The sequence below is a fragment of the Lolium rigidum genome, chromosome 7 (assembly GCF_022539505.1).
Source record: "Lolium rigidum isolate FL_2022 chromosome 7, APGP_CSIRO_Lrig_0.1, whole genome shotgun sequence".
NCBI classification, from domain to species: Eukaryota; Viridiplantae; Streptophyta; class Magnoliopsida; order Poales; family Poaceae; genus Lolium; species Lolium rigidum.
This window is the reverse complement of record NC_061514.1, coordinates 243,065,372-243,087,004: the sequence shown is the minus strand read 5'-3', so window position 1 is coordinate 243,087,004 and position 21,633 is coordinate 243,065,372. Positions and strand designations below refer to the sequence as shown.

Genomic DNA, 21,633 nt, shown 5'->3' with positions numbered 1-21,633 from the left:
AATAAAAAGAAACAAGGAAAAATAAATTAAAAATAACCGTTTTAACGGGCCGATCCTATCATTGAGAGGCGGCTTTGACATGTCGGAGCAACCCCGCCCCCCCTCCACCGACGGCAAAACCTATACACCGACCGGGTCGGTGGCTACCGCCACCGCACACCCCTGGTCGGGTATGGGCCAGGCTCATTTGGGTCTGTTTAGCCTGTGTAGTTCATTTTTGCTTTATCTTTTTTTCTTTTCTGTTTTCTTTTCTTTTTTCTGTTTTCGGTTTTGTTTATATTTTTCAGATTGGAAAATTTTAATTTTTAAAAATTGTTCAAATTGAGAAAATGTTTAAATTCAAAATTGTTCAAATCTAAAAACCGTTCAAATTTGAAAATCGTTCAAATTTGAAAACCGTTCAAATATGAATTTTGTTCAAATTCAAAAATTGTTAAAATTTTAAAATGTTCAAATTTTAAAAAAAATCGACTTTAAAAAATGTTCAAATATAAAATTTGTTCAAATTTAAAATTTGTTCACATCAAAAATTGTTCAAAGTAGAAAATTATTCAAATTAAAAAATTAAAAAGTTGTTCACATCCGTATATGGGCCTGGCCCAGAAGGCAGTTGGGGTGTGCGGTGCCCCGTTTGCCACCGACCTGCTCGGTAGCGAGCAGCCCCCCACATTCGACCGGCGGGGCTCGACCAGTGGAGAAAATCCGGAAGAGGGCGCTACTCTCCTCACCCATTTCTGGCGTCTCGGCGGCGACGGCATCTCTGGTGTCTGGTAAGCTCCTCCTCCCCATCTTCACCTCTTGTCTTCCTTCTCCTGGTTCTTGTCTCTAGGTTGGAGACTAGAGTTGTCTTCAGGGATCTGGATGCTGAATCTGTATTGCTATCTTCTTCTAGATCTGAACCCACTCAGTTTTAAGTCAACTACTTCTGTGTTCTTTTACAAATCCTATGCTTTGTGGGTTAGGCCTTCTGAGTATGAGAGTTATTTCTGATTCATAGCAGATTGATCTTTTTTGACTGATCCACTATATTTCGTATCTAATATTTTTGGGAAAGAATTAACAGTGATATGCCTTGTTGCTGGTGTTTTTCAGGATTTTGTTGCTGGTGTTTTTCAGGATTTCGTTGCTGGTTATCAGAGAGACCATGGCCCCAGTATATTCTTTACTGCATTGTCCATTCACAGATGCACAAATGCACACATGTCTATTTGCTTATTTAGTTTATTTGCTAGGTCCTCCATCGCAAGTCCGATATTGATAGTGCGGTGTCTCTGGTTTACAAGTCAGTTGTTTCAGTTGAGTTATTCAAAATAGGTCCTACCTACTATAAGAGCTTGACTGGATTTGTCATTTCTGCAAGTCAAGGAGCAACCTTTATTGCTGCCAATTTTTCACAAGTAGAAAAGGACCCCCCAGATGTTATTCATGTTATATTTTCTGATGGTATAATTGAAGAAGCAACAGTTATTAGCAAGAGCACTTTTTCGGGCCATGTGATTCTCAAGGTGCAAGTTAGTGGCGATCAATACCCCCCAGTCAACTTGGATGACAAAAAGGTCCTAACTGACATTGTTATCTTATTGTCCAACATAAGAGAGAATGGAAGAAACACATATAGCACATCTGTTATGTAAGTTAGTTATGTGACTTTGTTTTCTGTTGGATCTATAATTCTATATGCAGATATTTAATACTTTTATTTCTTGCAGATGTCCAGACAATGATTCTGATTGTAAGAAAGAAAATGTTGTCGGGAAAGCTGATTTTTTCACTCTGGGGTTTAGTATTGATATCAATACTATCATCGGTGCTCCAATATTTGATTTGGATGGACATCTCGTGGGAACCGTACATTCCTGTGATGGTAAATTTGGACCAACGTATGCACAACATGCTCTTTCTTTTGTCCCTGCGTTAAGAGAGATGATGAAAGGTAAAATTATTTAGAAGTGCTAATGAAAACGATTGATTAACTGAATTTAATGCATTTTATTTCTCTTCTAGGCTTTGACCAAGTCAGTGAAAAGTAGTGGAAGCTAGTGGAACTGTCCCAGTTAAGTTGGTGAGTGATAAATTGACTGTCTTTTAAGTTTTTATTATTGTTTAGTTTATTAAATAATACATCTATCAATTTTGAATTGTTATTTTGTTATTTGGTTTAGATAATGAAAAGTGAGCAAAAACTATTGAAACCAGCCATTTCCACCATAAAAAGTGTATAAAACAGATTCATGATGTCTATATTCAATTACTAGGCCTGGGCTTATCAATTCAAGTAAAAATGAAGTACGCCAAATTTCAATCAATACAGTCTAGAAATCATCCAGTACTCTTTTATAGAAATTGACACTGATAAAGCATGGAGTAAAACAATTTAGCAACCAGATAACTGAATTGATCAAGGACGAAGTCAAAATCAAACATCAACTGAAGTAGAAAAGTATTATTGCCAAAATTTGCACATAAACACATTAGTACATGCCCGAACTCGCATTCATTATTCAGAACTTGTTCCCACTATATAAGAGCACGATAGAAGCATATGTGCACAGAAGTTATAAGTATTACCAGTCCATATCCATCTATAGCAGAAGTTAGTATTATCAGTATGTTGCAATCTTCAGAAACTTCACTTCACGCAAGCATTGGCATTGTCCATGGAACTCCTTAGGCAGGCTCGTAGAATAAGAAGTTGAAGGGGAAAACTCGAAACCTAGCTCAAACATGAAATTAAATTACAGGTCAGTTGGGACAGGAAACAAGCGTGTTAGCCTCCATGGACATTAGCATACCAAGGTTTCTAAGAAATTGATCCCAGCAAACTGTCGATTAGGCCCATGCAATATGCCATCTGAACTATCAATCGACTAAGTTTGGCAGTTCATTAAAGCAAAGCATTAATCCCAGCAGGCTTCATTTTATTAATCAACCTTCTTCTTTTATTCAAGCAGCCGAGATCAGCAAAGCTCGGACTCCGTACCCTCTCATCGGTGAGCTACCATAGGGATGTCAGTGAGGCGCCGTTAGTTGGTTTGTTGATGGATGGGAAAATCATATGGTGATGCACTTACTAGGATTGAAAGAATTCCTTTACACAATGATAGCAAACAAGAAATTCTCTTGTTTCACCCCATGCTTATGGCACATCTGATATTCTACAGGGTGGGGTAAATATACATGTTATTCACTAACAGACGAGAAAGCAATCAACCAATTCAAAGATGCAAGCACGAATAAGTTAATAACCAGAATGAAGACCATCAAATACAGTAACTAATTTCTTTGTCATAGGTACACCCATTTGTTTTGGGGTGAATGGTCATATATCTGAAACACAGATGGCAATTCATCTAAAAAAGCCTACAAAGCTCATATTGCACACACCTTAGTTAGTTTCCATCAACCACACTCGGATTTGGAACAACTGCTGCCACTAGGGGCTATTTTTTTCCATTGGTTGCACTGGTGCATCTCATCGAGCGTGGGGTGGCGGCGAGCCACGCGGCGGTTGCAGAGGCGCAGGGCGGCGGCGGTGAGGGATGGCAGAGGGAGCGCTTTATTATTCTCTCAATGTAGAGGATTAGGATATGTTTGCAGGATTAGAGCTTGGGATTAGGGACTTGCTTGATGGTTCGTCATACAACATGTGGTTGTGTTTATCGTTGGATTGAGAGGGATATATGGTTCAGATCCTCCGGATCTGTGCCTTTTTTTTATATAAGAAGTGTGACCTTGGAGTTTATCTTCTATGGGGTTATATGATTATTTTTCTTTTTTAGATATACGACAGAGGTTTGATATCTGTTCAAGTCAGCAGCTTATGTATGTTCTATTTCGCTTTTGCTATATAATCCTTCTTGCAGTCTACCAATTGAAAGAAATGTTCAATATAGCATTTGAGGTTGGATGTCGTACAAAAAGTCGAGCAATTAAAATCTGCTATAATATTTTCCTCTGGCAGTTAAATTGAAATGATGTGCAATTGCTGAGCAACAACACTGATCTTTGGTTAATATTCCTAATATCTTAAAGTTGGTTTTATTAGAGAAAACATATAATATAACATCTAAAATTTGCCAGAAGGGTTGATCCGTGCTGGGCATCTATTCACTGAGCATTTCGTAGTGAAAGAACCATATGTGTACCACTTTATAGTTGCTGACGGTTTGAATTCAACAACTTGCAGAAGCAGCTCCGGATATCTCCCCAGAGGTGCTTGTTTAGTGACTTGGATGAGGCAACAAGGGCAGGCTACCGTATTTCATGGCTAATATTCTGAAAACTTAAGACAGACAGATGGTCCTGTAGTTCAGTGGAAAATTAAACAATTAGTTGTTTTTAGCTTTTGCTCAGTTGCCATCCCCATTGAGATCTTAAGTTTATGTTCTAGATTTCTGATCTTAGTTAGTTCTCTTTAGCTTTTTGTTCAGTTGCCATCCCCATCTAGATCTTAAGTTTATTTTCTAGATTCGGAAATGCTGTTTTGATCCCGAGCACAGCTGAGCTCTTCTTCTGGACCACTCGTTTCCTCTACTGTTGATGGTATATCTATTTTAAAAACCATACAGTTTGCAGCACACGGGCCCACATCTGTGCACATATTTAACGTTGCTTTAACGGATGGCTGTTATCGGTACACAAGTAACACAACCAGCAAACACTGACCACGGTACTCCTCTATGCCTGACCGTATTGCTCCGATCGACGGGTAGTGCAGCAGTGCAGTGCAGCCATCGCTGGAGCGAAGCCACACCTGCACTGCCAAACGTTCTTGCCGGTCATAGCCCAGCGCCGCGCAGCAACACACGCCTTGAAGCAGCAGGGGGACTCCTGCCACCGCTGTCGGGCCTGTCCAACCTTGGTCGCCGTGCTGAGGACCTACTGCTCCATCGACAGTCGCTCCGCACTGCCCGGCTGCATCGTGGTCTCTAGCGCATGGAGCATCACCGAGTAGAGGTCCATAGCAGCCGCCACCCGCCACGGCAGGTCGTCTGTCGTCGTTTCCTCCGCCGGCGCTTCCTTCTGTCTCGGCGACTATAGCTACCGCAGGGCTCCGGGCTCATCTAATAGACCCACCTCAAGAACGCAGCGAGGTCACCGATCCCATGAAAGTCTGTGGAGGAACATCACGCAGTTGACGGCCAGCGTCTCGTATAGGTGTAGCTCATGGACCGTGGTTGTGACTGGGTCAGCTGCGAGCTGGGCAGCGGGTGGAAGCAGAATGCGAGGTCGAGGGACATTTCGAAGGCACGTAGACGGTTTAGGCGCGGAGGAGCACGTCGTTGCCGTGGCCGGCGTCGGTGATCCTAACCTCAGGTGAGCGCGGAGGTTGCTGTCGGCACGGTCGCAGGTGGCCTGCAGAAACGGTGGCCACTGCACGCCGTGCTCGACATGGACGTCAATCATGTGCACGCGATTAGTGCTTGCGTTGGCCTCCAGGATGACACAAGCTTTTACCTGAAACCAGTAGCGAAACGTGAGCAGAAGTCAAGGAATGCCTTTTTTTTTTTTTTTTGGTATTAACACAGAATATGGAAAATGATCCAGAGACACAAGCACTTGCAATGGTGTGTTAAGAGCAACTCCAATAGTATAGCCGGTTGTTGACTATAAGCAAGATGCCATGTCATCTATAGTCAACACATAGCTACCAAGTATAAGAGTATCTCCAGTCGCGTCCCCCAAACGACGTTTGGGGGACGGCGGACAAGAAATGGGGGAAAATCGCTTTCCAGTCGCGTCCTCCGAAGCTAAATAGCGCCCCATTTTATGTCCGGCGTCCCTGGTAGAGACTCTGTATATAGAGTCTCTACTGGGGACACCGGACACAAAAACAGTGTCCGGACGCATGCATGTAACCCCTACTCTTCACATGTCATTCTCTTTTCCCACACTTTCTCTCACCTACTTTTCTCACATGGAGTGGTCCCCTCTATTAAAATCATGCATCCGGACGCTGTTTGAGGGACGCGGCTAGAAAGGGTCTCTTTTTTGTACAGATTTTTAGTCTCTTTTTGTCCGACACGGTTCCAAACGTGCCCCAAATCATTTATGCCGGACGTTTTTTGAGGGACGCGACTGTAGATGCTCTAATAGTTGGCTATAAAGATGTACTATTTTTTCAATAGAGAACCCACATTTCATTCATACAACTTGCCTAGGAGTACGTGCTAGAGCTAGCTGTTGCATAAGAGCCCACTTACATTCTCTCTCATCTTCTCTTCTCCAACTAAATACAAATATACTATTTTAATCCTTATAGCTAGTTGACTAGAATTTATCGTACTTGCTCTAAGAGCATGTACATCGCGTACGCCTTTTCCAGGGCGCTAGGATTCCAATCCCGGGCGGTAGGCAGTTATGCCCAGCAATCCCTGTCGATGGGCGCTAATTTTCACTCGTGGACGCAAATTGTTGAGCCAGACCGCTTGTTGACTTTGGCAGAGAAATCAGGGTAGTTAGTTGGGGAACAAGCGCCTGAAAATTGGGTCGCGCTGAGCCCCCGGGGATCAAATCAGCCGATCCCCCGATCGCTGGCCGTCTGATTAAAACGGTCTGCACCGTGTGATTAAAGTGGTCCACATCCTCTGCCCCGCGAAAGACGTTTTCGCATCCAGACAAATATAACTACGGCTGCTCCATCTCAGCAGAAAAGAGGCCAAGCAAAATCTCATGGCCCCCTCGTCGGAGAGCAGTCGCCGGCGACCGGCCGTAGCAGTCACGCCACCCCCGCAGCAGTCACCCTAGACCTACACGGCGGCCTGCAAAGCAGCCCCTTCACCGTTCTCTCTACCCTGCACTCGACCCAATTCCCATGGATTCAGATGGGCTCCGCGCCTTCAGCCATGGTCGTCGCAGAAGAAGAAGACCGTCGTACGCAGCGTCAGCCCCGCCTTCTAGCTTGCTACTCTGACTTGCAGCACCCCGCTCGCGGTGGCAGCATTAGCGACCCTGCTTGTAGCAGCTCCACCTCTAGATTGTAGCAGCGTCGTCTCGGGCTAGCAGCATCACGGCGACTTTGAGAGCTTGCAGCAGCGCCGCCTCGCGAATTTAGCAGCGACACCTCGCGCTTGTAGCAGCGCCGCCTCGCGATTGCAGCAACGCCGACGACTTCGGGCGCTTGTAGCAGCGCCTCCTCGCGAATGCAGCAACGCCGACGACTTTGGGTTGGGTGCTTGTAGCAGCGCCGCCTCGCGAATGTAGCAGCGACACCTCGTGCTTGTAGCAGAGCCCGCCGATGAACCTTTGCAGCTTGAGAGGCAGTCGTTTGCAGCTCCGGCGACATCAGATACATCACCACAGTACGCACTTGTAGCTACAGCAGCCATCATTTGCAGCTATCGCGTACGCCGCTAGGAGCTTCAGAGATGGTCCTTTGCAGCTCTTGTACTGGTCGTACGCAGCTCCATCGTTGGAAACATGGTTGGAGGCTTGGATTCGGGCACTGCGGTAAAGAAGAGGGTGGACAGGGGGATGTAGCGGTGAGAGGAGGTGGGATGCGGCAGCGACAGAGTGGCTAGGATGGTCGCCGAAGAAGACGTCTGTCACATGCAGCAACAGAGGCGCTCGTATGTAGCAGGGGTGGCAGCCTGAGGTAGCAGAGGCGGTGGTCCGAGGTAGCAGCGGCGACGGCCGCATTTTGAAACGGAGGCCGCGGTAGCCTGAGATAGCAGTAGCGGCGGCCGAATGTAGCAGCAACGGCAGCGGTCTAAGGTAGCAGCGATGGTAGCCTGAGGTAGCAACGGCGTCCGCTTGAGGTAGCAGCGGTAGCCTGGGGTAGCAACGGCGTCGACCGCATGTAGCTACGACAACACCCGAATGTAGCAGCCGCGCTGGTCTGAGGTAGCAGCGGCGGTGGCCTGAGGTAGCAACGGCGGTCGCGATAGGTAGCAACGGCGCGGAGGTCCCCCATGGAAATGCGGCCGCGGCGGATACCGGCGCGGAAGTCCCCCATGTTAGCGTGGCCACGGCGGATTCCGGCGCGCGAGCTCCGTGCCCAGCGGCAGCGAGGCGGTGTCGCGGTGAGCCTAGCACCGGCACAGGGGCTCCACAGCAGCGAGTCCTGTTGCGAGTCACCGGTGGCGAGGCGACAGTGGAGCTCGCGCAGCGGAGATAGGAGTCCATCGAGGCCGCGGTGGTGCGTGGGATCCGGCGAGGTGTCGACGACGCGGGGAATCTAGCCTGGCGATGGCTTATGGACTTTGGAGGGAGGTGCTGGGCAGGAGGCGATGGAGCCATGGCGTGAGAGAGAATGGGTGAGGATGGGGAAAGAGAAGACGACCAGGACGAAAGGATAAGGAGCCGGTGCACGGTGATTTGTGGGCCCTTCACGGACGCGTGGCACGCTGTGGAGGCGGAGGAAGCGTGCGTAGAATCGTCCGGGGGAATACCAGCTTTTCCCCGAAAATTACATGTATGCGTTGGAGTTGCAGCCTCTTAGGCTGACGCTAGGATCAATTTCCAATTCAATCTTGGCTCAAGCGTCTAAATAGGCGCCCGGCATTGGTCATGCCCTAATTAGCTCTGCAGCCAACTCCCTGCAATATTCTTGCTTACAGGAAACTTGGCCCATTTACCTAAAACCAGTAGCGAAGCGTGAGCAAAAGTCAAGGGATGGTTTTTTTCGGTATTAACACAGAGTATGGAGATCCAGAGACACAAGCACTTAAATGTTGTGCTAATTAGCTATGCAGCCAACTCCCTGCAATATTCTTGCTTACATGAAACTTGGCCCATTTGCCCGACAAATAAGTACTTGCATTTTGATCAACTCCCAAAACAGTGTAATTTAGCCTCTCTCGGTCCATTTGCCCCCCCCCCCCCCTCCTCCCGAAATGGGGTGGAGGGAAGGAAACCCCGACGACGCGGGTTGGGGCGTACGGATATGGACGAACCTCGTGATACCTTGGTGGCCTTGTCACGGATGATGGCGACGTCGCGGAACATGGCGGCTAGCTCGGCCTCTATCATGAGCTTGGGGTCCTAGCCGACGAAGAGCTTGACGACGCTCTCCTCCCTGCCGCCCCCGTCCTTCCTGGGGCCAGCGCCACCTCCCGCTCCCGCGTCCGCGGCAGGCTGCTGCTGCTCCCTGTCGCCGGCGTCCTCCGCCTTTGGCCCCCACGCCACGTGGGTGGGTGGCGAGAGCTGCCCGACTGGCTTAGGGTTTGCGTTGGAATTTGGGTTGTGTGGCCTAGTCGCGTGGGCGGCACGGTGGGGGATTCGACCAAGCGAGGGGACTTTTCGGGGGAAATAAGGAACTGGCATCGCGGCATCTATGCGTATTATGTGATTTGGTGGGAGAGCAAAATGGTCATATGAAAAATATGTAGGACGAAACCTCCGACCGGAGGAAACAGAACAAATTCCTCCTTTTTTATATTTATATATATAGTAGAGATAGAGATTATATTTCTATTTACTATATTATCTATACGGTTTTGCTAATCCTCAAGCGATTGAGATTAGCTTACGTCTCGTCTCAGTCGACCTGCAAGACCGTAGGATCTCGCCCCAAGACTCGTGCGTGAGTATGGATTTTGACCGCCAGCGAAAAAAACAAATTGTGCCCATTCGTGGCTCGAGCTTGAGACCTGCTGATCGGTTCAGTAATTCTAAACCGAACGACCAGACTAGTTACTTTGTTAGTTAAGGCAAACTTCGGTTATTTATTCTATTTCTTTAGTCTGCTGTCGCCTTGTGTTTTTGCATTTTTCGCATTTCTAGTTGTTCTAACTTGAGTTGCACGTCGAAATTTAATTTTTTTTTTGTTTTATTTCACTCTCATCTCATGTTTGATTATTGTGTTGCATTCCCATGTCTTCCTTGTTATTCTTTTTTTCGTCTTTCTAATTTTGAATGAGTTGTGGCCTTTCACCTATGTTTCCTACTCCGTACTACGGTCAAGCTTTTCATCACTCTTCTTTCTCTTATTTTTTCTTGTTCTTTTTTGGAGGTGGGTTGTGTGGGGATACAAAAAAAATGTGTGAGAATTTTAGGGGTTGCTAGATGTGTCTACTTTTAAAATGTACAATTCTAACCATTTTTTAATACAAGTTGCACTTTTTCGATAAATATGCAAGTAACAAAAGTATTTTCATACAAATTGCATTTTCACAAGAAATGTGCAACTCTAACTAGTGTTACCTAGTTGCACTTTTCCTAAATAAACGTGCAATTAACAACCCGTTTTGAAACGAGTTGCACTTTTCTATACACAATGTGCAACTCGAACTGGTATTCAGTTACTATGAAACGTGGTTGCACTTTTTTGCAAAAAATGTGCAACTCTAATCGACTTTTCAAGAATAGTTGCACTTTTTTGCTAGAAATGTGCAACTAGCAACCGATATTCGATATGGATTGCACTTTTCACAATAAATGTGCAACTACAAACCGATATTCAGTATGAGTTGCACTTTTCACAAGAAATGTGCAACTCCAACCGATATTCCATAGTAGTTGCGCTTTTCACAAGAAATATATAACTACAAACCGATATTCATGAGTTGCACTTTTCACAAGAAATGTGCAACTCCAACCGATATTCCATAGTAGTTGCGCTTTTCACAAGAAATATGCAACTACAAACCAATGTTCAATATGAGTTGCACTTTTCACAAGAAATGTGCAACTCCAACCGATATTCCATAGTAATTGCGCTTTTCACAAGAAATATGCAACTACAAACCGATGGTCAATATGAGTTGCACTTTTCACAAGAAACGTGCAACTCCAACCTATATTCCATAGTATTGCGCTTTTCACAAGAAACATGTAACTTCAACGGCAAGTTGGACTTCACTCAAAAAAGGTGGAATTCAATCGTTTTTCGTAACGAGTTGCAACTCCAACATTTCTTAAAAAATGTGCAACATATGTTTTTTATCAAGAAATGTGGAACTCTAACCGTTGTTTATCCGAGTTACACTTTTTTTCGAGAATGTGCAACTAGAATTTTTTTCCTTTTTTCTTTGATTTTTTGGCAGTTATGTCTATTTTAGTTAACTAGCACCTTTAGACTGGTTTCTATTTCATGATTGCAACTTCAATATTCTTTTTTTTTGTCGACCAATGTATATTTTCGTCTAGAGCAGAATATCAGGCTAGCTGCCCAACTAACAAATGTTGAAAACAGACTCAACACGTAAGATCAAAAGGAAATCTACAAAGTACACGTGCACATCTCTCGCTGGTGTGTGTTTGCTAAAAGAAATAATATATAGTTGAGGTGGTTCGGTGCAGCTAGCTATGTATGCAATCGATCAGCCGATAAACGTGGAGCTAGCGTCGACTGAGACTTACATATTTCTCAGTAGATTGATGTCTAGCCACACCCTTATCTATATCTATATATCTATATATACATATATATTATTTTATAATAATATAATAATCTATACCTATATATATCTATCTATATCTATACCTAATAATAAAGGGAGAAGCGTTTCCGTGGTTTCGTCCGTTTTCGTCGTCCGTCATTTCTGTCGTCCGATCCGCATCTGGTATGCCGTGCTTCTATTGGTCTCTGCTACGTGAGTGTTTCCTTTAGTGGGGAAGTATCCCGACCTAAACAGAGTTGTTCTCTTATTGCCTTTCTCTTTCTCTTTCTGAGCCTTTAAATATTAGATTAGATCGAGCGAAACAGATCGAGCGAAACAGATGTGAAGCACGCGAGCTACCGAGTCCACGAGATATCAACCAAGAAACACGCGGACGGAAGCGATGTCAACGAGACGAGGTCGTTGGCAAGAAACCGCTCCGACGGGGCTTCGAGCTCATGCACGAGCCGGCGTCTGTATCGCGGACCATCCAGCACATATGATCTACTCTGGCAATCCCCATTGTCAAATCCCCAATCGCACTAGTAGGGAAATGCTTATAGGCGGAGCTTAGTTCTGTGGCGCACCAAAATAAATGCGCCACAGAAAGATTTTTTGTGGCGCACGAGGAAGAATGCGCCACAAAAATAAGCTATTTTTGTGGCGCACTACCGCGCCGTGCGCCACAGAAATTATGTGGGGCCCACATCCTGCCACCACCAATAATTAGTGTAGGTATTTCTGTGGCGCACATGGCTTGCTGCGCCACAGAAATAAGTGTTTCTGTGGCGCACTTGCTCTGGTGCGCCACAGAAGTAGTTGATTCTGTGGCCCACTTGTGCTGGTGCGCCACAGAAATAGCGCCTTCTATAACCACCCGTACCCCTCCCCCCCGCCCGTACTTCCTCCTCACCCCTCTTCCTCTTCCTCTCCCTACCGCCGCGCGCCGCCGCCTTCCATGGTGAGCGTTGCCGTCGCCGTCGCCGCCTCCTTCCTCCGCGAGGGCCGCATGCCGCCACGCTCCACCCATCCCCGCCACCAGCAGCACAAGCCGCTGCGGCGTGGAGGAGGAGGAGCGGCCGCCGCATGGAGGAGGAGGGGCCGGCTCCGCGTCAAGGAGGAGGAGCCGCCGCCCCTGCCATCATCGTCGACCTCCTCCTCCACCCCTACCCGGCCCCTCCCTCTTCCTCTACCCGGCCGCTCCTCCAACAGCATCGTCGGTGAGCTCCACCTCTCCCCTCCCCTCCCTCTTCCTCTCCCGTGCGGGCACAAAGTGCTCGACGAAATTACTTTGTCGGATTGAGTGATATGGCTACTGCTTGTTTGCTCTCCCGTGCGGGCACAATGTTTTGCATGCTCTGTTAGGCCCTGATGATCATATGATCTTCAGTGCTTGGTGAATTTCTGCTGTCCTATGACTTGTGTTCCACTGATGCTCTTTCTTGGCCTGTGTGGTATTCAAGTCTGTGCTGGTGCATGCTCTTGCTTACCCCAGCAACTATTGTTGCTTGCAGTGATCCTCTGGATCATTTGCAATAGTCTGGTGCACTGTTAATTATGCATTTCATTTATCTGGTTAGTTTAACTTGATTGATTAGATAAATGAGATGAACTGCTGAGCAGTAATGATCTCATGGATGGACTGGATGTAGCTAGAGGGTTGCCAATCATTGATTGGGTACCCTAGCTCATGCTGAGCCCTATTGGGTTATGATGCAGTGGCTTAGTGAATGTTCCTATGGGTTTGAGGTAGCCCCGACAGCCTTTATGTTGTCCAAGGGTGGCTCCCCTTTACTGTGGCTGTTGTTGTGACTCTCTCATGCTATCTCGGTTGATCCATGACTAGATTACCAGTAGCTTTTGCTGTTGAAAACAAAATAGACATTTAAATGTCTATATTCTGATGGTATAACTAGCTGTGTGGTGCTAGGTGAGTTTGGATGGCTAGTTAGGGATTAATCCATGTTGGATTTCTCTGGTAGTGTCACCATACTGACATACCAATGTTCCCTTGGTGATTTCCTTCTGGCTGATCTTCAGTTTTCTTCCACCAAATGGCTTAGTAGCCAGATGATGATACAAACTGGGTATTCTACCCATTTTGGCCTGGCAAGCATGTGGTGACTCACTGGCCTGTGTGTCTTGTTGGGCATGCACACTGCACGGTGAGTTGTTTGGCTGTGTGTGTGTGTAGCCTGGCTTGGGACTTGGGTTGACTCCAATATTAAAAATGTCTCCCAAATATGGAGACAAACATTTTAACATTACCCCAATGATCTTCAAATGTTTTGCATGCTCTGTTAGGCCTTAATTGATGCCTTATGATCCAAATTACTATATTATTGGATTGAGTGATATGGCTACTGCTTGTTTGCTCTCCAAATTACCAAGTGATGAATATATAATCCCTTTGGAGCATCTGCCCCATGCTATATATGTGTATTTGACCATGCTTATGATGGATTTTTTTAAGGACTCTAGCTAGATTAGAGGGGAAAAAGTTGCTGCTTTGTTGCCTATGATAATGGATCATAAAATGTTTCCCTTTGTCCCCTGGTTGCCTCCTTAATTGATGCCTTATGATCCAAATTACTATATTATTGGATTGAGTGATATGGCTACTTGCTTGTTTGCTCTCCAAATTACCAAGTGATGAATATATAATCCCTTTGGAGCATCTGCCCCATGCTATATATGTGTATTTGACCATGCTTATGATGGATTTCTTTTAAGGACTCTAGCTAGATTAGAGGGGAAAAAGTTGCTGCTTTGTTGCCTATGATAATGGATCATCAAATGTTTCCCTTTGTCCCTGGTTGCCTCCTTAATTGATGCCTTATGATCCAAATGACCCAAGTCCCTTGCATGATCCCATTTGTCCCTAATGTTGCTTAAGATGAATAAATTCCCTCTAATCACCATTTGGAGATCAAGACTAGTTCTTGATTTCCATTAGCTAGACTCCAATATTAAAAATGTCTCCCAAATATGGAGACAAATATTTTAACATTACCCCAAGTGATTTACTTGTCGATGATTAGATGGTTGGTCGATCACTCGTACACTCGGGGGTGGAGCAAGTGAGGCTTGGTGTGATGGCACAAATATCAATATCTTGTGCATCCTACCTGGCCTCACTTACTCCATCCCTGGATGTTAATATTTGTTTCGACCAACAAAGTATGAGGCATTCCATTTAGTTCATACTAGCTACTTCTTAATTGCATTGGCCTTTCTTCCATTTTAGTGCCGATGATTAAATTGTTTGGTCACTTGTACACTCCGGGGTGGGGCCAGTGAGCCTGGTGCGATGGCACAAATATCAATCTCTTGTGCATCCTACCTGGCCTCACTGACCCCATCCCGGAATGTTAATATTTCTTTCGACCAACAAAGTATGAGGCATATGATATCTAGTTGAGATACCACTTGGCTCTTTCTTCCATTTTAGTGCCGATGATTGGAATGTTTGGTCACCTATACGCCGCAATATACTTTGTAGACGAGCTCCCCTTTCCCTAGCCGCCGTTTCGTGAACGAGTCCTTGACGAGACAACAACGCCGACATGCCTCTCCGGCGCAGCACCACTTTTCTTCTCTCGCCGTCCAGTACGTGAACGAGTCCTTAATGCCAAGACGGTGCCAGCCTCCCTAGCATCATGCCGACCCCTGTTGTCGCGCTTCAGGCCGTGTCGATCACTGGACACACGGTTTGAAGCGCGGCAACACGGCCCGGCATAATGCTGGGTAGGCCGGCACGGTCTTTGCATCAAGGACTCGTTCACTGGACAGCGAGGGGCTGGCGTGGTTCTGCGCCGGAGATGCAGATCGGCGTTGTTGTGTCGTCAAGCACCCGTTGACGGAACGCCAACCGGGGAAAGGGGGCCCTTCTGCAAAGTATACGGCGGTGTATACTGCAACTATGGTTTCTGACCATAGTATTTGTGTTGACCAACAATGTATGAGGCACATATTCTATTTTGTCATTCCATTTGCTTTGAGATTTTCAAAATGCCGATGATTAAAATGTTTGGTCACCGTACACTCGGGGGTGGCGTAAGTGAGCCTGGTAAGATAGCACAAATATCAATCTCTTGTGCATCCTACCTGGCCTCGCTTACACCATCCCTAAATGTTAATATTTGTGTTGACCAACAATGTATGAGGCACTTATTCCATTTTGCCATTCCATTTGCTTTGAGATTTTCAAAATGCCGATGATTAAAATGTTTGGTCACCGTACACTTGGGGGTGGCGTAAGTGAGCCTGGTAAGATAGCACAAATATCAATCTCTTGTGCATCGGACTTGGTCTCACTTACGCCATCCCTAAATGTTAATATTTGTGTTGACCAACAATGTATGAGGCACTTATTCCATTTTTTCATTCCATTTGCTTTGAGATTTTCAAAATGCCGATGATTAAAATGTTTGGTCACCGTACACTCGGGGCGGCGTAAGTGAGCCTGGTAAGATAGCACAAATATCAATCTCTTGTGCATCGGACTTGGTCTCACTTACACCGTCCCTGAATGTTAATATTTGTGTTGACCAACAATGTATGAGGCATTTATTCCATTTCTCTTGTGCATCGGACTTGTTGGTCTCACTTTCTTCCATTTTCATCATAGTAGGAACTGGATGAAGGACCCCGATGCAAGCGAACCTGGTGGGTAGAGATGACGGAGCAAAGGAGGAACCGGATGAAGACTACTTTGTATCTTGAAATTGTGAATTTTGTATGAATTAAGAGTTGTATGCAAAACATTTGACACTTGCCACTATATATGTATCTCGATCGGGTTCTAAGTAATGTGATGATGATGTCTATGTTATATCTGTGCAATGTACATGATATTTATATTATATCTGAATGTTGCTGTATATAACCTGTGTATCTGTATTGCTGTCTATAAACTGCATGTGTATAGCAGGCAGAACAAAATCGTGTATAATACAAGCAAATTCTGTGGCGCACTAAAAACCAATTCTGTGGCGCACGCTTTTCTGTGGCGCACCTAAGAACAAGTGCGCCACAGAAACCTTAATTCTGTGGCGCACGGGCAGGTGCGCCACAGAAACCTTATTTTTGTGGCGACGTTTCTGTGGCGCAGCTCCCATGCGCCACAGAATCCATTTTTGGTGCGCCACTGATGAGGCTTTTCCTACTAGTGTCGTCGACAAGGCTGTACTTCAATATGCACGCCGTTGCCGGAGAACTCTCTATCCACGTCAGAACTCTTCCCTCGATGGTAGTCTTCGTGTCGATCGAGTTCGGAGTCGTGTCAACTACCCATATTACCATATATAGCCAAGATGGAGAAGATCAAATTGAGCCGGTCGATTCGAACAAGGAATCCTACGTCGTCCACCGCGGCCGCGACTTGATATCCTCGCACGCCTCCGCCGTGTTCACCAGGCTCGACATCTCCTTCCTGCATGCTTGCGCTGCTGCTGACGATGACAATGGCGGCGGGAGGAGCGCGATCGACGAAGCATGTTCCGAGGTGAGCACTGAGCAGCGCGTCCCCGACGAGCATGGATGGCACAATCACTCTGCCGCGGCGGCAACAAAGGGAGGACGGTCAGCTGAACTTCTGTATCCATCGTCGTCGACTCGCCAATCATTATCTACGCTGATCAAAACTTCTCGGAAAGTCGAAGACAACAGCGCTTGCCAGCGGTGGCACACGGCGCTGGAGCGGAGGTTGGATTTCATGGGCAGGCGCAGGAGCACCTCTATCTCCATCTCCTCCGGCAGCATGGACAACGAGGTGGTCGCCATCTTCCTCTTGATTCTCTCCGTCATCAACTCATCATCACGTGCGGGCGTACGTGAGGGTTTCTTGTGTGGTGGGTATCGATGGGGAGGACGCAGGTCCATGAGCGAGCTGAGACTAGCTGTTACAAGGACGCGCTCTAGAACGGTATCACCGACGCTGCTCATCAATCTCGACTAAAAATGTAACACCCATAGCTTGAGCTCTCGGGCACACGAACGGCAAGCAAGCGGATTAGAAAATTCTGAACAATTAGACAGATAAGCGCGCGAGAGCTCTGCTTCATCTATGGGGCGCGCTTGCGCAGGAATACGAAGGGGAGCGCTGCACTGGGGCATGCGAGCACAGGTGCTAGCCACAGGAAATTTACCTGAATCTCTCGGAACTTTTCTGTCAACTTAGTATATCTTGATTGTTTTGGTCAAAAAGGGCACTAATTCTCGTGGTATGTAAAGATGCCTGCTTATGGCTGTTGCGAAACAATTGACATGAGCAAGATAGACACTAGACCAACACGCTGCACCAAGATTTTTTTTTTTTTTTTTGAGAGGGACAAGAGATGTAAGGTAAGTGCATTTGCAAAATTGAATGGTTCCGACATTGAGTTTAGATGACATTTGCATGTGCCGAGCGTTTGGACTTTTTGCTGTTTTTTATGGTCAGCCTGGTATTTTTTTCTTGCAAACATTACATCCTTCGTGTTCTTTCTACTATTACTACTATATATGAAGGTGGTGTATAAAGTTTCGTATAGATGGAAGATCACTCTCATGCTTCTTCAAAAACTGAGTGTTTTGTAACTCCACATTTGTAGAATATACTTGCAGCTAATTTTTTCAAGATCAATATTGAGATTGTTGTAGCTACCTATCTGACACGGAGAACGGTTAAGATAGGTAGCATTTTTTGCACCATCTTTTCAGATACATCTTTTTTGCATTTATTAAAAAGGCCTCTCCTCTATACAATTTTTCAAGACTCTATGATTTAGTTTATGCTTATTTGGATGTTCTATCAATAATGCTACACTTACGGGCACCAGCTTACGGGAATAAAGCTACGGGATTACGTGTATGGATCGTATTGGTTCGAATCTGTTTGGGCTTCTTGTTTTTAGGATCGTGGGTTCGTTTCAGTTCTCCACGTCTGCGTGTAAGTGGATTTCGTAGAAAATTTTACGTAGGTGTACCATTGTTGATGTTCTATTTAACTGAAAACACGAGATACATTTTGCATTTTCTAATCTACTAAGTGTACTAAATAAATTTTGTTGCATTCTGTAATCATAGTCAGTAGTTGCACGGCAGATTACCTAAAATGAGATTTAGATTTGCGGAGAAGAAAATTCCAATGCATTGGTCTTTTCACATTAATATTCTCATTCTCACGATGATACAACACAACACTCTTACGAACAACAAAGTTAGAGTAAGATAAATTCATCTAACATGGTGTCCAAACAAATGAGAACTCTCTTTTCGCGATGTAGCTTCTTTTTTCTTCCGTTGCAACGCAAGGGCATGTTTCCTAATCTATATCTATATCTATATCTTTACCTACTAATAAAGGAAGGAAGGTTTCTCCCCTAATTTTTCGTCCAACTTTAAACTACCATCAATTTTTGGTCTAAATTACAGACATTGCCACCGGTTACAGAAGAAAACGATTCGCCCGAATAAAAATTCTGATAAGATCTGAGCTGGTGTCCACCGCTTGTGGTCGTGGATCGACGGACAAAAACATGGAAAAGTTTCTCCGACGGCAGCCCAGCCAACCAGTCAAGGCCTTACCGAAGTGGATACTCCAATTATCTATGGGCCGCAAGAACCCTCAAAAAAAAAAATCTATGGGCCACAAGTTTCCTACGTTAAAAAATGTTCCGATCGACCACGTAGTGCTACGCATCGACATGAATTCCAAGAGTCTCACGTCTGTCGAGGAAAGGGGAAGCCGCCAAGGGCCATCTCTCGAGTCTCGACGCATCTGGATTTGGCTGCAATGTTCGTCAAGGATGCATGGCGCACCGTGAGCACGACCTCGCCGGCGGCGGTCGACTGGTGGAGTAGTCGATGGCAGGTGCGGGGTGCATGCCTCGGTTTCCCTTCTACTCTTCTTGCCGATGTGAGTTATGCGCTGGAGTAGGCCAGTCCCTCAAAATCTTGTAGGTGGACGTGGACTTGCTGGTCTCATGGTCATGGACTTCAAAGTTGGAGTGGAGTTTGCTGCTGTTGATCTGTTCTGTTATGGAGCTAACGGAGATTGCAATATGCGTATGACTGTAATAGCGTGGAGATGACTGCTTCAAGTTTTCTGCTTTCATGTTCCAGATCAGCTCTACGGTTCGGTTCTAATTTTTTGGGCCTGCTTGGTGATTGGATCTGGCTGTGAAGCTCGCCATGATGCTCGGGTGTGCTTAATTAGGTTTGTTGTGTGGTAGCTACTACTGCTGGCCATGAGGGATTATTAGCTGATTTTGTATTGCTAATCGGTGTATTGTTCTTTTGCAATATTTACAACCACAATCTCATGAGTTGTTGCTCACGCCTTCTTAGTCCGCGTCGCTGAAATAGGCCACCAGGAACAGGAGAACGGCAAGGTAGATGGGGGAAGGAGAGGAGTTGATGAGCTAACGACCTGTCAGCGGACCCAGAGTTCCGACTATAGAGCAGAGGAATTTTTCTTAGTGTTGATTCGGTACTACGATGAATACTGTGTATGCAATCAAAATTCTCCCATCGGAGCCAACGGAATTCAGTAATCTTTTTCCCATCTTTTTCAATGTATTGCAAATTATTGTGATTAATATATGTACGTGCTCCTATTATTTCATAAAAAATCAATCCTCTCCTCCAAGATTTGTGTGGAACCAATTAGATGTATCTACAGAGACAATTATTTTCTCATCAGAGCAGTATCATTGAGCGAGAACTACTAGCTGTTGTCCTGGTTGTTTACTGTACCGAAGAGTGAAAGGAAGATACAGAGAGCTTGCCGTCGTTGGATGCTGTTCTTGCATGTTTTTGTTACTCTTCTATCAATCAATAGAGCTGAAAAGCGAAGGGGGTGGAAAGATCCAGCCGCGAAGTCTGGACCGTCATCATCCTAGGCCTCGCGACCAGGAGTCGAGGATGCATCTTCCTCCTCATGTGCTATGCTCTGCCAACACTCGTGGCTGGTTGGCTACAGGAGATCAGCGTCCCCGGGCAGGAGTTGCTTCTTCCAATTGTTGTTTTGCTTTTGCAACCCAGATCCAGCCAAAAAGTTCACTATTACACGTGTAAAATTAATTTTTTATTTTATTTTTACTACCCAATTCAAATAACTCGTTGATTTAGTGTGCTGCCGTGGCAACGCACGGGTTTTTGTGCTAGTCTATACCTAATAATAATAAAGGGAGGATTGTTTCCTTGGTCCAACACTTTTTTGGACCAATTTACCCTCCCACCAAATCACATACAACGCACTATTGTCACCAAACCGTTTTATTCTTCCTCCCTCCAACCATGGCACGTAACCGGACAGGATACCTACTCCGAGACTTCGAGTTGTAGACGACGTTCCCGACTTTATAGACAACACCTATCCCCACCCATCGCCTAGAAAGTGCAAACCGATCTCTCCGCTTCACGTAGTTCGTCCCAAGCCACACCGCCGCCTTGAAGCTAGCGCTATACGTACATGGACGCGCCAGTGCGCCACGAAGCCAAGCCCCGTGTTCTTCTAATTGTCTCCCACGGAAAGCGTCAACGCATCGCCGTCGAGCGCCTCGACGCCCGCATTGGCGACCAGCACCGATCGCCTTCGCCGTTTCTCCGCGCCAGACCGTGGCCGATACCGTGACTGTGTCACGGATGGGGAACATGCATGACATAGGGAGCAGGACGAAAGATCACCAAGCCCCGTGACAGGTTCTGGCTCGACTAGGAGAGCACGGAGGACACCGGCCGGCCGCACCGCTTGACCAGCAGATGCCACACGCTCCCCTGATCCTCTACGGTCGCGGCATCCTTGCCGGCATCAGCACCCCGAGTAGAAGAAGTCGGCCGCCGCCGCACTCCAGAAAGAAAACCTTGGTTATATATCATCAGTGCGGGACAGGGCGGCCACAATGGCGCCGCGACCTCAGGCGCGCGCTTTGGACTTGCGCGTAGACATGAGCTGGACGGAAAAAGGGACTGACGGACTGTCGCGTCCATGTGCTGCTCGTGGGGGGCGACAACTTCATCTCCTCCGGCTACGAGCAGCAAATAATGACCCGCAGTCCCACAGCTTTGGGGCACCACGACTCCTTCCCTTGGTCGCGGAGGATCTGTAGTCGTTGGTCAGCCGTGTCCTCGCGTAGTCGAGGGAGTAGACGAAGAGCAGGGAGGTCGCCCCGGCCGCGCTGCCGGAGGCGATGTTCCCCGCGAACCATTTCAGGTATCCGTCTTTGTCTCTCTTGAAGTTGAACAGGCCTTTGAAGTAGTCTTTGAACGCGAAGTTCAATGCCTCCGTGCCACATAAGAGGAGCAATGGAAAATTGGAGCTTCTTAT

At 46.2% G+C, this 21,633-nt stretch overlaps 1 protein-coding gene across 1 annotated transcript; it reads left to right on the top strand.

The window, feature by feature from the left end:
• The first annotated feature begins 588 nt into the window (after positions 1 to 588).
• Positions 589 to 4,466, top strand: LOC124672589. Its single transcript, XM_047208799.1, has 6 exons — positions 589 to 770; positions 1,117 to 1,153; positions 1,233 to 1,630; positions 1,710 to 1,933; positions 2,005 to 2,062; positions 4,187 to 4,466. Exons 1-5 carry the CDS (start codon positions 589 to 591, stop codon positions 2,028 to 2,030), a joined length of 867 nt encoding a protein of 288 aa, XP_047064755.1. The 3' UTR covers positions 2,031 to 2,062; positions 4,187 to 4,466.
• The last annotated feature ends 17,167 nt before the right edge of the window (positions 4,467 to 21,633 follow it).